Source organism: Bos indicus x Bos taurus, chromosome 16 (genome assembly GCF_003369695.1).
Source record: "Bos indicus x Bos taurus breed Angus x Brahman F1 hybrid chromosome 16, Bos_hybrid_MaternalHap_v2.0, whole genome shotgun sequence".
Taxonomy (NCBI): Eukaryota; Metazoa; Chordata; class Mammalia; order Artiodactyla; family Bovidae; genus Bos; species Bos indicus x Bos taurus.
Genome location: NC_040091.1, coordinates 61232809 through 61250830, shown reverse-complemented (window position 1 = coordinate 61250830; position 18022 = coordinate 61232809). Strand labels below are relative to the sequence as shown.

General features: G+C 35.4%; 1 protein-coding gene and 1 non-coding gene across 2 annotated transcripts in view; one reads left to right on the top strand and one right to left on the bottom strand.

Moving 5' to 3' along the window:
- Positions 1–18022, bottom strand: part of XPR1 (xenotropic and polytropic retrovirus receptor 1) — a 208150-nt gene that overhangs the window by 54228 nt on the left and 135900 nt on the right. Inside the window, exons 4-7 of the mRNA XM_027565490.1 lie at positions 9126–9349; positions 6914–7063; positions 6556–6639; positions 4122–4203 (exon numbers count right to left, since the gene is read on the bottom strand). Coding sequence (XP_027421291.1) covers positions 4122–4203; positions 6556–6639; positions 6914–7063; positions 9126–9349 — 540 coding nt within the window. The remainder of the gene's footprint in view (positions 1–4121; positions 4204–6555; positions 6640–6913; positions 7064–9125; positions 9350–18022) is intronic.
- Positions 11345–11416, top strand: TRNAC-ACA. Its single transcript has one exon. It is a non-coding gene; the product is annotated as a tRNA-Cys (tRNA).

Sequence of the window (18022 nt, the reverse complement as noted above, 5' to 3'; positions counted from 1 at the left end):
GGAGCCTCTGTAGAAAATAATTTGGTGGCAACTAAGAAGGTTAAAAAGCATTATCATATAATTAAGCAATTCCACTCCTAGATATATATTGAAAAAATTGAAAACTGGTACCCAAACAAATCCATGTATACACATGTTCAAAGCAGCAAAATTCACATTAGCCAAAAGGGAGAAAGAACCCAGTATAGCATATATTCAGTTTTGGTAGATACTGCCAAGCAGTTCTCCAAAGTACTCTACCCATTTCCATTCATTCACTTTAATATCTTCATGGTATTCCACTGTATAGGAATAATGTCATATATTTTTTTTAAACAGTTCCTGATAGATATCTGAGACACTCTTAGAATTTTGCTGTTATAAACAAAACGGCAGTGAATACCCTCCTTTCATACATGTCTTTGCACTCAGGTACAAGTATGTTTATAAGATAAACTTATAGGAATAATATGTTTAATCAAACTGACTGTATTATAAATTTTTTTATACATACTGCCATATTTCTAAAGAGACGGCATCAATACTCTTACCACTAGTATGCAAGTGCTTGCTATTTCACACTCATATGCACTTAAAACATTTTTTTTATTGGAGCATAGTTGACACAAAATGTTGTGTTACTTTCTGCTATACAGCAAAGTGAATCAGTCATACGTATATTCATTCTTTTTTAGATTCTTTTCTCATATAGGTTACTAGACAGTATTGAAGAGTTCCTTGTGCTATACAGTACGTCTTTATCAGTTATCTATTTTATATATAGTAGTATATATATGTCAATCTCAATTTCCCAATTTATCCTTGTCTCCCATCCCCTCCAGTAACCATAAGATTGTTTACATGTATAACTTTTTGTTTCATAAATAACTTTGTTTATACAATTTTTTTAGATTCCACATATAAGTGGTATCATATGATATTTGTCCTTCTTTGTCTGACTTACTTCACTCAGTATGACAATTTCTAGGTCCTTCCCTGTTGCTGCAAATGGCATTACTTCATTCTTTTTATGGCTGAGTACTATTCCATTGTATATATGTACCACATCTTTTTACCCATTCCTCTGTCAATGAACATTTAGGTTGCTTCCACGTCTTGGCTATTGTAAACAGTGCTGCAACGAACACTGAGGTACATGTACCTTTTTGAATTATGGTTTTCTCCAGGTTTATGCCCAGGAGTGGGACTGCTAGGTCATATGGTAGCTCTGTTTTTAGTTTTTAACCAACTTCCATACTGTTCTCCATAGTGGCTATACCAATTTACATTCCCACCAACAGTGTAGAAGGTTTCCCTCACGCACTTTTAATGGTCAAACTTAATTCTGTTCAACCAAAAAGTGAAATGTGACATATTATTATTATATCAATTAAGTATAGGTTACTAGCAAACTATAAGGAAGTTTTAAAAAAATCTGAGCAGGTAACTTTTCATCTTCATAACACTAACTATCTGGAATATGTGAGTTTCAGATAAATTATTAAATATTAGGTCATGTCCCCTTGAGGAACAGCAGCAATTATGCACGCTATTTTTTTATGTCAATGTTTGAAAAAAGAATCATGCTTGTACATGCATTACTACTGCTGAGTTTCTCTCTCAATTCTCAACTCTGTTATCTTTCAAGCAACCGCTGGGAGATAAATAAGGACAGACAGCTGGCTTTAACTGTATATATCTCACAGACACACAAAGATTAAACAAAGAAGGGTTCTGAGGGGAGAGAACATAAATGTACAATACTAAATGCATAAAGCACACATTAGAAAACAAATCGGACTGTCTCACAAGAACACAGGCTACATATATGAAAGAAAACAAACCCCCAAAATGTCCCTGAATTTAAGAAAACAACATAAACACATAAAAAGAATGAAGTTTATTTATCTATTCTTATGTCTTATTTAATGATGATAATAATGGTAACACCATGCTCATCTTGGAAAGGAAAGAAAAAATTTCACACACAGATGAGTAAAGCTTTTTCCTATAGAAAGAACAACTTACATCTCATATGACATACTTCATGTTGATATAGTACTTCACACCTATAAATGCTTTCTTATACCTCTTAGCTGATGTCTATGAACTGGTTTCAAGGTATCTTTTCATTTGTATCATCTAATACTCTTCTTCACCTTAGGTGAATTTACCACTTCTCTCCTTCAAAACTTATTCCCTCCTCTTATGCTTCACCCTCTAGAATGGCCAACTAAATCTCTGCTCATCTGTCTCTTTCTCTTGGAATGCCTTTTATTCCATCAATGCCCAGGATAAATACCATTTCTTTCATAAAGTCTTCCCTGAAGCTCTCATTTGAAAGTAATCACTTGTTCCCTTGACCTGTTTACAAAATACTTTCTATTTTGTAGTGTATTATTATTGTTTTAATATGTCTCAAGCTCTCTTATGTAACAATAAGCTTCATGAGGAAAGTAATTCTCTTATTTAAGACTCAGGTAGCAAGCCTAATCATAGATACATAAAATTTATTTGTTGAATGAATTCTAATACAACGCTGTAAATTTAAGGTATTAAACTCATTTAACAAGTTAGGAAATTGCTTCAGAGAAAAGTGATGTCCTTAAAGCCAATTAACAAATTAATAATTAACAAATAGTTGAGCTGGGACTGCAATCCAGGCAAGGCCTTTTGAAAATAAGTCTGTGTGTTTCCCATAACAGTTAGCTTGATAATCAATCTAGGACTAAGTTCTTTTTTATTGTAGCATTTCCATACATTCTATGTAAGTAAACTGCTGCTGCTGCTGCTGCTGCTAAGTCGCTTCAGTCGTGTCCGACTCTGTGCGACCCCAGAGACGGAAGCCCACCAGGCTCCCCCGTCCCTGGGATTCTCCAGGCAAGAACACTGGAGTGGGTTGCCATCTCCTTCTCCATTCATCCCTAAAGACAGAGAACTAGATTTCACCTGCATTGAAAAAAAAAAAAAGCCACAAAAAGACACTGGTAACTATAAGGAGGCAAGAGTGGTTGCATAGAGACAAGTTCAGAAGGTTGCTGCAGTGTACTAAACAAATGGTTGTTTAGACAAGGATGGCACTGGTGGGGGTGGACAGATTCAGAACTTTTCTGAGGACAGGGCAACAGGATTTGGTGATGGATTGGAGATGAGTACGAAGGAAAAGGTTAAAGGTTTTTGGCTTGAGAAACTGGTGAGAGGTGATGCTATATGGAAGAGAAAGCATATTTAGTGATTAAAAAAATTTGTCCATCTAAGTTTAAGATGCTTATTAGACATCTAGGTAGCCAATGAGATATCATTTCAGAGGAAAAAGTATATAAACTTGGGAGTTACCAGCATACAGATGATATTTTAGCCATAGGCTTGAATAAGATCACCTAGCTAGAAAATGCATGTAGAAAGAGAAAGATTTAAACATTAAACCCAGAGGTACTCCCCAATATTTAGATGCCAAAAGTAAAGAATAACTAGCAAAACAGACTGGGAAAAAACTGCCAGCGAAGTTTAATAAGAAAACCAGCACAGTGTGGTTTCCCAACAAAATCAACTGAAGAAAAGGTTTCAAGGAGTGATCTACAATGTCAAATGCTGCTGAGAGGTAAGTCAAATTCTGCTGGGTGGTTTAGTAAGATTATGCCTTCCTTGCTGTATCATTAATGCACTTGTTTCCATCAATTCCTCCTACCTCTTTATAATTTTTAAATTCTATAGAATAGAATATTATATAACCAAGTTTCTTAAAATCGTATGCAAAGTAATTGTAAATAGGTTCTAGAAATGATGCGAGAGTCTCCAAAAAACAAAGTTAATGAGCTTATTTAGTGCATAAATTTTGTAATATTTATTTACTCTTATCTGTGATCAAAGGAGCTGAGGTTCCTGATAACTGAACCCTGAAAATGATGGAGAAGAAAGAGTCATAAACTAGCAATGTTTAAAGGGGTAACTATATCCAAAAGGAAAAACGAGCCAAAACAACCAACCAACACCCACTCTCCCATCATTTATACAAACAAATTAACCCTGACAGATTTCTCCTTCAGTAGCTTTGGCAGTTGGGTGGTAGCTTTGTTAGAGGGACAGAATATGACATAAACAGATCAGTAAGAATAATTTAATTCAAAATTTAAACTACTCACCGGCAAGCACAAGAGTAATATTCAATACAATGAATATTCCACAAAATAGGCCAACTCTAAAAGTAGTCCATGCTGGTGCAGGCTGTAGAGAGAGGGAAACGGCATTTTGAGTGCAGGGCAAAATACTGAATACATTAAGCATATAGTATAATAAAATCAGTACTACAAGCCTCAAAGTCCTACAGAGAAAACAGAAATATTTTATGATGGGAATTTTCATAAATTTGAGCTGGAGAATCATCATTATCCAATAATATTAGAAATGAATTGCCTGCTTAATTATTTTATAGAAATATGTGTCACTAAATAAAGAAAATTAAGATCTAAAACATCAAATTATATAAACACTGAGTTTCCTTATAAAAAAGATTTAAGTGTAATTTCATTTTTACAATGTGTACATCTTTAAATTTAGGAAGTCAGTATTACTCAATTAGAGTTCACATATTTCGTACTATATAATTAGAGACAATGGTAAAAATAAGAATACTCATTTCTGAGTATTTACAGTATTAAACCAGAGTAACTTCAAGTGAATTTGTAAATATATACCAGAGATTCTCAACTGAATGGCATTTCAGAATATCATTTCATAAGTGAAAGTGAAGTCACTCAGTTGTGTCAGACTCTTTGTGATCTCACAGACTGTAGCCTACCAGGTTCCACTGTCCATGGGATTTTCCCGGCAAGAATACTGGAGTGGGTTGCCATTTCCTTCTCCAGGAGATCTTCCCAACCCAGGGATTGAACCCTGTCTCCCACATTGTAGGCAGATGCTTTACCGTCTGAGCCACCAGGGAAGTCCCATTTTTTGGCATAAGAAAGCCAACTGCTCTAGCACCATTTGTTGAAAAGATGATCCTCTCTCCAGTGAAGTGCCTTTGCATCTTCATTGACAATTAATTGTTCATATATTTATTGGTCTATTTTTGGACTCTTTATTCTATTCCACTAATCTATTTGCCTATCCTGACACTAATAACACACTGTCCTGATTACTGTAGCTTTAGTATTGATACCACATAGTGTTAATCCTTCAACTTAAGTTGTTCCAAAGTTGTTTTGGCTCTTCTTGGTCCTTTGTAATTTCACATAAATTTTTAAATTTGCTTAGTAGTTATTTTTAAAAAGGTCTATTGAGATTTTGAGTTTCTTTGTGATGTATCTATGAATCAACTTAGGAAGAAGTAATATTTTTAAAATACTTGGTTTTCTAATTTCTCTCACATCTGTCTTCTTTAATTTTTCTCCATCATGTTTTACAGTTTTCAATATAAAAGTCTTGCACATCTTCTGTCAGATTTATCCCTACATATCTATATATTGATCTTGTAATCATCAACCTTGCTAATAAACTAATTAGTGCATGTAGCTGTTCTATAGATCCACTGGATTTTCTATATAGGTCCTCATGTCATTGGCAAAAAACAAAAACAAAACAATCCACCAGTTTTACTTCTCTCTTTCTCATCTAATTGTCTTTAATTTCTTTTGCTTACCATACAGCCCTGGCCCTAACCTCCAGCACAATGCTAAATAGAACTGGTAAGAATGAATACACTTTTTTGTTCCCGGTTAGGGAGAAAGCATTCAATGTTTCACCATTAAGTATGATATCGGTTTTAGGTTCTCCATAAACACCTTTAACAGGGATGAAGAAGCTCTTTTTATTATTGATTTCCATCCTATTCTGGTCAGAAAACACACTATGATTTAAATCCTTTTAAATTTATTAGGATTTAGTTTATGACACAAAAGATATCACTTAAAGTGTTTTTTGGTATAACTGCTATGTAGATATCATTTAACAGATGCTTTTTTATGCATAACTATTGCATTTTGGATGAAAGTATGCAGTAGCCCAGAATATCTTGACCCCCCCACTTTTATATCATCGAATAAATATCTCATCTTAATTATTTGCTCAGATGAAGTTAGCATGTGAGAATAAACAAGAGCAGTAGTACAGGGTAAGAAGAGAAAGGTCAGAAGACATTGCAATTTATTATGAAGTGAGATCTGGCATCTGATTTTTTTAAATGAGAAAAACAGTAGTAATAAGTACTCACAAACTTTGGGTGAAACATTTTTTAAAGTAATGAAACCAGTATATTTTATCACCTAACAGACTGTGAGTGTGTGTGTGCGCACGCGCGCTTGCTCAGTCAGGTCCAACTCTTTGGAGCCCCATGGACCGTAGTCCACCAGGCTCATCTGTCCATGGCATTTTCCAGGCAAGAATACTGGAGTGGGTTGTCATCTCCTACTCCAGGGGATCTTCCTGACCCAAGGAGTGAACCCTGATCTCTTGCTTCTCCTGGATTGGTAAGTGGATTCTTTATCACTAGCGCCACCTGGGAAGCCCCCTAACAGACTATGTTGATTATTAAATAGGTCACATGAACCAACTGAACAACTGCAAACAAATACTCACCTGAGCAGCTCCCAAAGGGGGAACACGTAAACGCTTCATAGCTTTTTGTCTGTCACCATCTTCAAGTTCATTGGTCACTACAGCCTAAAAGACACATTGTTAATGTATTATTTATGTAGGTTATACTAAACTTGAGTAATGCATAAATAATTCTGAACCATTTATATTAATATATATGGTATTCTGATATATGCTTGGTGAATATATACTGAATAAAGTGAAAGGAAAAATAATGAGTAAGAATACATGTATTTAAAGCAACTAACAACAAAAGGAGAATAAAAATGAGGAATTACTTCATTTAAAATAAGACTTTAATGTTACTAAAAATATGGGTATATAAGTGAGATGACTGTACCTCAGTTTCAGAGATGAGTTGGTTGATTTTCTTGCATGTATAAAATGGGGCTACTTCTACATGAGCCACTCGCCAATCTGCTCCACGAGATGTTTCCAGGATCTTGTCATGCTTTTTAAGGATTTTTCGGAACCCTGTAAAATTCAGATTCTACAGAAAGAAAAAAGAAACACTACTATAATTTCTGCCACTATAAGAGAAAATGAAAAACAATAAGCACTTTGCACTGATTGAGATGAATGAAGACTGAGCACCAAGGGAAATGGCAGTGCTTTTATAAAAGCATTTATTATAAAAAGATAAGACTCTTCTTTCTCATTTCATTTATTCATTTCAAGGTAGTATGCTATTAGTAATACAAAGAAACTCCAGATTATGAATCCTATTATTTTTATTTCATGTAAATTAATGGAAGTCCTAAATTCAAAATATTTTCATCTCCATTTTCATATATACAACTCTTTTCAAAATAGCTAATTTATATTATTTTGCTTCGTTGATCAAAAGAATATATTCAGAAAATATTCTGGATATATCATGAACTGAATACATTTATTAGTTCTTTGCTTTTTAAAGGACTGGTATAGCTATTCATCTCCCCCCTACTCTGCAAACATGTACAAACAAGCATGGAAAATGGACTATCATCTACTTAACTGTTATTTTGTTGTCATACATTCTGTTTGGGGATGGGTGTGCAAAGAGCCAGTGGAAAAGAAGTGATCATATTTATAGGGTTTTGCTGATAATGGGTAGGAACTTGTACTTTTCCTCCATTTCAACAACATTAAAATACTATACTTTTCTATATTCTCAAATTCTATTGTTCTTTGATCAACAGACAAAAAAAGCACAAAATCATGGATTTGCAATTTCCTCATCATATATCCCCATCGGTAAAAAAAAAAAAAAACCAACAGAGCAGTCACTCTAAATTAGGTTTGGCATGCTTGCTGGTTTGTTAATACTTGTTTTTCATACTTTAGTAGATCATTTTAAACTCCCCTTGGGGAGGATACCCCATCATTTGAAGACTGATTACAATACATTTTCCTTTCTCCTCATTTGCAAAATAAATGTATTCTTACAGTATAGATAGTCTCAAAGGATAAAAGATAGATAAGAACTTTTATAAACAATTATTTTTCCAGAAGCTTTTTTTAATAACGGCCCAAAACAAAAACTTATGGCAAAATTAATAAAATAAAATTTAGTAAGAGTACTTCTCCATAACAGTAAGCATAATTAATAAAATATGAAATGTTAAAGAAAGTAGAATTATGAAAGGAAAAGATGGAAATAAATACATGCATTAAGGACTTAACATTACTGCAGACATGACATTATAATTACATTTTATTTTAAAATTCCAGTATTTATCCATGGTAATATTTTTATTATATAATCTCTAGTTTTTATATAGTGATGATCTTAACTAGATTAGAAGTAATAGTGACAAGAGTAAAATGGAAATACAACAGCACATAAGGTATCTTTAAAGATCTGGGAGATGCTTTTGCCTATTTAAATATTCATTATTGAAGAAATACTCTGTTTTTCAATATGTTCTTTACAGATTTAACTATATGAACAAATTTATAAAGAATTACAAATGAATAAATGCCATGCATTTCTATAAGTTAGTATACACAGTAGCTCAACTTTTCAGACTGGGTTTTAAAAATTTCTTTTGCAAGTTTTTAATAGTCATATTACAGATGATAAAACTGAAAAGGCTCTTAGTGGCAAGTTGAAAAGTCAGTATATATTACATTATTTGTGTTAGTTGTAGGAAAGTTAACTGTCCAGTTGCTTTTGTGGAAATTTTGCTATAGGCAGGGGTATAAATGTTCTTATGTAGCTAGCAGTGATTTGGTAGATATATGTTATTTCTTACTTCTACTCACTACTTAGAGATGCTTCTAAAAATAGGTAGCAGACTACTACTCTTTGAGTCAAGGGTTGCTCCTTCATACTGTATAAGAAGGTGTGGGAAAAATGATCTTCAAAAACCTAAGCCTTGTTAACATTATTTTATCATCTTTGATATCTGATTTTAAGAATAAATGAAATTCCAGTAAGAATGGAAAGAATAACATGCTAAGAATTTCCCTTTTTGGACTGACACATTAGTATAGCTCAAGGTAATTCTGTTCATTATAATTTCTCAATCATTTAAAGGTTCTATCCTCCATGGTAAGAACTGAAGTACCTGATAGTTCTGCAGCAGGATAAGACTGAGGTAGAACTCGCTGAAGGCCAGTTTAAGGTCTTTAATATTCCTATGTTGGACACGTTCCTCATGGGACAGGTGGAAGACTGGCTTTCTGCGTTGTCGCAGCGTGGTAACACCAGTGCTTTCTTTCTGCGCGTCCAGTGATGATTGAAGCTCATTCTGAAGGGTAGCAAACCTGCGCTGAGCCTCTGCGAGCTTTTCTATAAGGAATAAAACAGAACTGTCAGATCATCAAGATAAAAAAACTCATCAAAGTTCTCACTGACTTCTGAATTTTTACTAATTAGTTTCCCTAAAATTTCTAGAGAAAAAATACTGCATTGTAATATTTAGAAAGAGATAGGAAAAACATATTTTAGTGTAATAGCCTCCTTTCATTCTAGCCCACACTTCACCCCCTGCAAAACCTCAAGTGTACTCTTTCTTTATACAGATAAAGATTGATGACACAGATTTAAGAGCTGGTAAGAGTGAGACTACAAAATGGTACAAGCTGCTTTGTAATCTGGAAAACAGTTTCAGTTCAGTTCAGTTCAGTTCAGTCGCTCAGTCATGTCCAACTCTTTGCGACTCCATGAATCGCAGCACGCCAGACCTCCCTGTCCATCACCAACTCCCAGAGTTCACTCAAACTCATGTCCATCAAGTTGGTGATGCCATCCAGCCATCTCATCCTCTGTCGTCCCCTTCTCCTCCTGCCCCCAATCCCTCCCAGCATCAGGGTCTTTTCCAATGAGTCAATTCTTTGCATGAGGTGGCCAAAGTATTGGAGTTTCAGCTTTAGCATCAGTCCTTCCAATCAACACCCAGGATTGATCTCCTTTAGAATGGACTGGTTGGATATCCTTGCAGTCCAAGGGGGTCAAAAAGTTAAAACAGAGTTATCTTAAGATCCAGCAATTTCACTCCTAGTATATACCCAGGAAAACTGAAAATATACAGGCACACAAAAACTTGTACGTATACACAAACTGGTATTCATAATAATCAAAAAGCAGAAACAACCCAAATGTCCTCTAACTGTTGAATGGTAAGAAAAACATGGTATATAGATTCAATGGAGTATTGTTCAGCCATAAAGAATGAATTATTGCCATATGCAACAACATGAATGAACTGAGAGATTATTATAGCAAGTGAAGTAAGTCAGAAAGAAAGGTAACCAAAACATAATCTAGGAATCAGCAGGTGGAAGTAGGAGTAGCTCCTTTCTCTATTACATGAAATATCAATAACCTCAGATACACAGATGATACCACCCTTACAGAAGAAAGCAAAAAAGAACTAAAGAGCCTCTTGATGAGGGACTGAACTGAACTGAATTTCTGCTTCCCAACCTGCAACTTGAGTTCTGCCTATTGCTTAGTTCTCAAAGGGAAAGTCTTCTTTCACAGGAGCACAATAATGGTTCTATTGAACTGGAAGGTGAGACTTCCATCTGGCCATTTTGGGATCATGATACCACCGAACCAGAAGGCAAAGGTGTTTACTGGTTAAAAAGTGTTTCTGACTACCAAGGGGAACAGGTAACACAACAGTAGCAAGGAGGATTGTGTCTGCAACCCAGGAGACTCTCTGGAACACATCCTAGGACTTCATGATCAATAATCAAAGTTACTGAAACTAAAGCAATCCAAAAAAGCCAGAATTACTGAGGACTCAGCCCCCTTAAGAATTAAAGTCTGGTTTATCCCACCCGGTAAAGAACCCTCACCAGCTAAGACACTGGCTGAGGGCAAAGGAAATATGGAATGGGTAGTGGAAAAAGAAAATCATCGATATCAACTACCACTTCTTGACCTTCTTGTTCTGCCTTTTACATGTCTTGAATAGTCCTCTCTATCTCTTTGTGTTGCATTCTGAGTAACTACTTCAGCTCTATCTTCCAGTTTATAAATTCTCTCTTAAAGTCTACCCAATTCATAGTGTAAGTAATTTTATTATCATTTAAAAACTTCTAATTGATCATTTTTAAAAGTCAATTTTGATAGTTCCTACTCTGCTCATGGTTTTGATACACTCTTTTATGGTCTATAGCCATATTAAGTATATGTTTTATTTTGCATCTGAAAATTTTCATATTCTATGTATCCTTTCATTGCTAAACTGTATTTCACTGTATGGATATACCACATTTTCTTTAAATATTCATCAGTTCATGGACATTTGGATTGTTTCTAAGTCTTTTTAGGTCTTCCCTGGTGGCTTAGATGGTAAAGCATCTGCCTACAATGCAGGAGACCCAGGTTCAATCCCTGGGTCGGGAAGATCTCCTGGAGAAGGAAATGGCAACCCACTCCAGTATTCTTGCCTGGAAAATCCCATGGACAGAGGAGCCTGGTAGGCTACAGTCCATGGAGTCGCAAAGAGTCGGACACGACTGAGTGACTTCACTTTAAGTCTTTTTACTACATAAATTATGCTGCTGTTAAGATTCACATACAAGTTTTGTGTGGACTATCATCTTCATCTTTGCAAACATGGGCTCAATCCATGTTTGTTGCATGAATGAATGGATATGTAGGAAAAAAGTTCTCTCTACTAATTCAAGTTCCTACACAAACATAAGGAAAAATAAAAACTTCAAGGGTTATTTTGTTACTTTCTTTAAACTAGTGATTCTCTTTCTCAAGGACAAGACTGTCTAGAAGAGTGTATGAGGGAGAATCCCTACGTGGGAGTGCGGAGGGTAAAGCATCTGGAATTTGAAGAAAAGTCAACATCACTACAGTTACGGTGTGAGAGCGCTAAACTTTTCCAAAGAAGCACAGGTTTCAAAAGGATGAGAAACACTGCTTTTTTGACACCAAGTGTCCAAGTCTATTTTGTAATGATATCACCGTTTTCTAGAGTCAGACCTTCAAAAAGCTTCAAAGTGTGAAAGTCGCTCAGTCATGGCCAACTCTCTGCTATCCAATGGACTGTAAGCCTGCCAAGCTCCTCTGTCCATGGAATTCTCCAGGCCAGAATTCCAGAGTGGGTAGCCGTTCCCTTCTCCAGGGGATCTTCCCAACCCAGGGATCGAACCTAGGTGGATTACAAGTGGATTCTTTACCATCTGAGCCACCAGGGAAGCCCAAGAACACTAGAGTAGGTAGCTTATTCCTTCTCCAGGAGATCTTCCCAACCCAGGAATTGAACCGGGGTCTCCTGCATTGTAGGTAGATTCTTTACAGCTGAGCTACCCCAATGGAATAGCACAGAATCTACAAAAAAGTATTACATATGCATATAAAATATATTTGGTTTATCAATAGTTATAAAAACTAAAAATGGATATTCCTAAGCAATTTTATAAATACTCATGAAAATTGTCTATTTTGGCAATAAATTCCACTTTCTATTCATGCCAGTGAACCAAGTCACACTCTGAATAAGAACAGATAACTATTATAATATGTTTATTCCATAACCTCTCATATAATAAAATATTTGATAAAAATTTCCAATAACCATTCAAGAACTTTCAAAGTGCCTGAATCCCCTCAAAGAACTAAAAAAAGGTTATCAAGATCTATTTTAGTTTTAATGAGATTTGTATACATATTTTTTACTTTTAGAAAAGTTGTTTTAGAAATATAAGGCATCTTCAAAATAGCAAAGCTATTATGTTGTTATGCAATTGAAGAATAATTCTTGATTAAATAAAATAAATGTCTTAGAACACTTTTATTATTTGTCTTTCAATATTATCATCTTGCAGATTCAATTCATGGATTTCACTGTTACCTGAGACAGAAAGTAAGTCTATGAGAATGTTGACCCATTACAGATGATTCAAGTAATCTTGTTACATTACATGCAGTTATTGCACTGCTTTTATGTGGAATTCTTACAACCTGAAATTCTTACAGCCTCATACACTAAAACCTCTATGTGTGAAAATAATATCCTATTCTTCCATTCTTTTCTCTCTAGTCAATAGCACTAATTTTCTTACAACTCCAGCCTCAGCTGACTATCTGTTACCCTCCTTACCCCCAAATATGTTATGGACTTTAATGCATTATGCATCTGGATAGGTTTTTCCCTTTTCTTGGAACACTGTACTCCAGTTCTTCTCACAAAGCCATTCCCAAACACACTTCGCCCAAAGGATTTGGCAAATGCCCACCCATTTTCAAAGACCAAATTTAAATGTTTCCATTTATGTATCTTCATGTTTGTTTCCATAGTACCTTGCTAAACTCTATAATAACAAGCATCAAAAAAGTTTAAAAGATAAAGTTAGGAAAGAAATGTATTAGATGTACTTTGATATTTTCTATTCTACTATATTCTCTTGCTGTTCTTCAGTCACTAAGTCATGTCCAACTCTTTGCAACCTCATCACCTGCAGCATGCCAGGCCTCCCTGTTGTTCACTATCTCCCAGAGTTTGCTTAAACTCATGTCCACTGAGTCAGTGATGTTATCTAGCCATCTCATCCTCTGCTGTCCCTTCTCCTCTTGCCCTCAATCTATAATCCTATTCATATTTTTTAAAAAATGCTTGTGATGACCCCACAGCGGTCACCAGTTATTGGGTTGCAAGCTACAATTGTTTAAAAGAACACTAATTTAGATGATAGTCTGCTTTTTTGTGAAGATTCAATCCTGAAACTATTTTACCCATGACTGGGCATTCCCCATGCTTTCAGTCTTAGGAAGAAACAAAAAGAAAAGCAAGGAGGGAAGGAAGAGGAAAGAAAAGAAGAAAAGAGAAGAAAAGGTTTGGGTTGTATCTCTGTCCTCACATGCATGAGCAGCCCTATATCCTTTTGATAATGTAAATCAATTACTTCCACAGCAGAGTAATTCCTGCCCTTGACTGATGATTTGTGGGCATATGTAATCGGAAATACTTGGACAGTTGATACTAATTGACTATCACTTAAATTAAAAAATAAACTCTTTTGAGGTCTAACTTAAATAGAATTAAATGCACATGTATTAAGTATAGGGCTTGATGAGTTCTGACTCATCACCACTATAGTCAAGAAATAGAATATTTCATGCCAGAAAGTTTTTTCATATGCATGTGGTTTCAATTACTGACCACCCCACCCCCATCCCAACTAGGAAACTCCTTATTTTCTGCCATTATATGCCTAAAGGTAAGCACTGTCTTTTCTAGAACTTAATGTAAGTGAAATTATATAACGTATAGTCTTTGGTGTTTGGCTTCTTTTGCTCCGCAGAACATTTATTTGGGGGCTTTTTGTTTTGTATTGAGGTATAGTCGATTAGCAAACAATGTTGTAGTAGTTGCAGGTGAATGGGGAAGGGACTCAAGTCATACATGTACATTATCCCAAGTTCCCCTCCCATCCAGACTGTCATACAGCGTTGAGCAGAGTTTCCTGTGCTATACAGAAGGTCCTTGTTGGTTACTGATTTTAAACAGAGCATTCTCTAAATCTGTGAACATTTTTAAGAGCCTCCATATTGTTGTACGTTCTAGTAACGTGTTGCTTTTTGCTGCTGAGAAGTATTCCATTGTAAGGATGAACTATATGTTCAACCATTTACCTGCTGATTAATATCTGATTGTTTCTAGTTTGACCTAAGATAAATAAAGCTGCTGTGAACACTTATAAAATAAAATAAATTATTCCAACCAATTAAAAGGACTTCCCTGTTTTAATTGTGGAATATTGAAAGCAACAGATACAGTCTAAGATTCTTTCAAATGTAGGCACACAAAAATACTCCTTAGAAGCCAAGTATTTTGAATGGAGGGAGAAAGCAAATTGGTTCAAGAAAAGAGAAATTTGTGACATGAAGTAACTTGTACTCCCAATGGAAAAGAACAGTACTGGCCGTCATAAAAAAAAAAAGTTTCTAGCACTACAACCTTCAGTTTGTATTGACTGATACCATTTTCAGCAATAGAAAACAGCTGGAAGACTTCTAGGTCGGGGATAAGAAAAAATGTTACCATCAAAAGGACACCTTTAAAAAATTTCCCTCTCTTCCCATGGTCTTCAATTATTGAAGATTTAATCTGTAACTCTAAAAAACACTTCTATCTTATTGGCTAAAAATATGTAATAAATAAAAAACTTACATTAGGTTTTCTGAAATATTGAGAACAGTTTCTGACTGTTTACATGTGAAACCCTAGAGGGCTGAGAATCACTTTGCTCATTTTACAGGTATATATGTAGATGCGTAGGAAGGTTACATATATCTTTAAAAAAAATAATAAAGTTCAAAAATCCAAAAAACGATTTGTAGGTGATAGACTTGGTATGAAAATAAGCATCTATATTTTAGTAGTATTCGTACTGTTTTCATTGGTTTGACTTTTATAGCATTTTGGGGGTACTTCAAGGTTTCAGCTAATGCTGTGCTCAGTGGTGTCCAACTCTTTGTGACCCCATGTGACCCCACCAGGCTCCTCGGCCCATGGGATTATCCTGGCAAGAATACTGGAGTGGGTTGCCATTTCCTCCTCCAGGCATTACTCCCGACCCAGGGATCAAACCCGCATCTCCTGTGGTTCCTGCCTTGGCAGGCAGATTTCTACCACTGAACCACCTGGGAAGCCCTCAATCAATGCTATATATCACTTTAAAAATAACCATTTTTAACTGACCATTAAATAACTTGTGAGATGTGACTTGGTAGCGGTAGCGTTTAAAAGATGAACTCATCCCTGTTATCATTTACAGTTTTTCATATGCCCTAATATCTGAGGTTTGTAGTCTACAAGACAATCTGCCACGAGGAAGGTGGCTAAATGAGGAGAAAAATGATACCATCTAGGATACGTGCCAAATTCTATTTCTGTCAGTCATGTCTTCATATTACCCATTACTTCTTGACCTGGCAAAAAGTCAGTCTGAAGACTATCAATTTGTACCTACTGCTTAATGACATCAAGAGACATGCTTCAATGGCTCTGCCAATACACAGAGATAGGAAGTTATTAAATCATAGCTCCCAAATTTTTAATAGTAGAAAGCCTAAAATTATCTTTGAAAAGTAACCAAGTCTAAGATATCATTTTTCAAACTGAGGGTTGTAACCCAATACACGATCATGAAAGCAATTTAGTGTATAATAAATCAGCATTTAAAAAATCAAATAGAGAATAAAGAACAAAGATTATATTCTTTATACTTTAAAGAGTATTGTTTCATGAGAATATTTTTAATCAAATATATTGCACATACACACACATACAGATGTTTGTAAACATACATAAAACACACACATCTGTTTGTATGATGAGGTCATAATTTATATGTATTAAAAAATAACTATGTATTAATTTATCTTTGGCTGTGTTGGGTCTTTGTTGCTGTGCAAGCTTCTCTCTAGTTGTGGCACGCGGGGGCTACTCTCAAGTTGTGGTGTGTGGGCTTCTCGTTGCAGTGGCTTCTCTTGTTGGGAAGCATGGCCTCTAGGGCACATGGGGTCAATAACTGTGGCTCCCAAACTCTAAAGCACAGGCTCAATAGTTGGGGTACATGGGCTTAGCTGCTCTGTGACATGTGGGATCTTCCCAGATCAAGGATCAAACTCATGTCTCCTGTATTGGCAGGTGGATTCTTTACTAGTGAGCAACCAGGGAAGCCTTGTATGCATTTTTTATTGTAACTCAAAATATATTAAGTATGTAACTATTGCTAACAGCAGATATTTAATTTTCTTTAGAAATAAAAAAACATTACCTATTTTTTGTAATCTAATTTATACTTAATTAGAGTTGGGTTCAGAGAGCCTGCCCAGAAAAATTATAGTAAAAGAAAAATGCTAATGAACTTAACTTTGTATGTTTCTCATTTACAACCTTAGATCATATCCAATGGACTTTTCTTAGTCTAAACATTCTTTTCTTTGTAAATACCTTTCTCTTTTAGTCTCCATTTTCCTCACTCTACTACATTATATGGCTGCCCTCTCATCTGTCTACATCCTGATTCCTCTTTATCCTCTTACTTCCTAATTGTAGAAATTAGGAAGTCTAATTTCTTTGAACACTGTAATTTCTGCTGTACATTTTTAACCCTTGTTGAAAAGCTATGCATTTGCATGGTGTCAAATAGTATTTCTGTTTTGTCTCTGCCTTCTACATACTTGTAACAAAGTGAAAAGCACATGTATATATGCTATGCCCTTTCACAGCCCCATGCCTTTGCATAAACTGCTCCCTCTGCCTAGGAAGAAATTTAGCCATAAGTGAAAAATGAGAAGGAAAACAGAGAGTTTAGATATTTGCTTCCTTTTTAAATTTATTTTCTGTTTAAAGGAGTGACTTGGTAAGGAGACTATTTATTCAATAAGTCTTAGAGGAAATAATTTCTGGAACAAGATCTCTAGGAGCTGAAACTCAGTCATTAGTTATAGAATTTGCCATGGACTGAGGAGATATATCTTTTCTACAAATATTAGAGGAAAATAAATAAGGGTAAATGGCATAAAGTGAAAAGGAACTAAAAAGCCTCTTGATGAAAGTGAAAGAGGAGAGTGAAAAAGTTGGCTTAAAGCTCAACATTCAGAAAACGAAGATCATGGCATCTGGTCCCATCACTTCATGGGAAATAGATGGGGAAACAGTGGAAACAGTGTCAGACTTTATTTTTTTGGGCTCCAAAATCACTGCAGATGGTGATTGCAGCCATGAAATTAAAAGACACTTACTCCTTGGAAGGGAAGTTATGACCAACCTAGATAGCATATTGAAAAGCAGAGACATTCCTTTGCCAACAAAGGTCTGTCTAGTCAAGGCTATGGTTTTTCCAGTGGTCATGTATGGATGTGAGAGTTGGACTGTGAAGAAAGCTGAGCAACAAAGAATTGATGCTTTTGAACTGTGGTGTTGGAGAAGACTCTTGAGAGTCCCTTGGACTGCAAGGAGATCCAACCAGTCCATTCTAAAGGAGA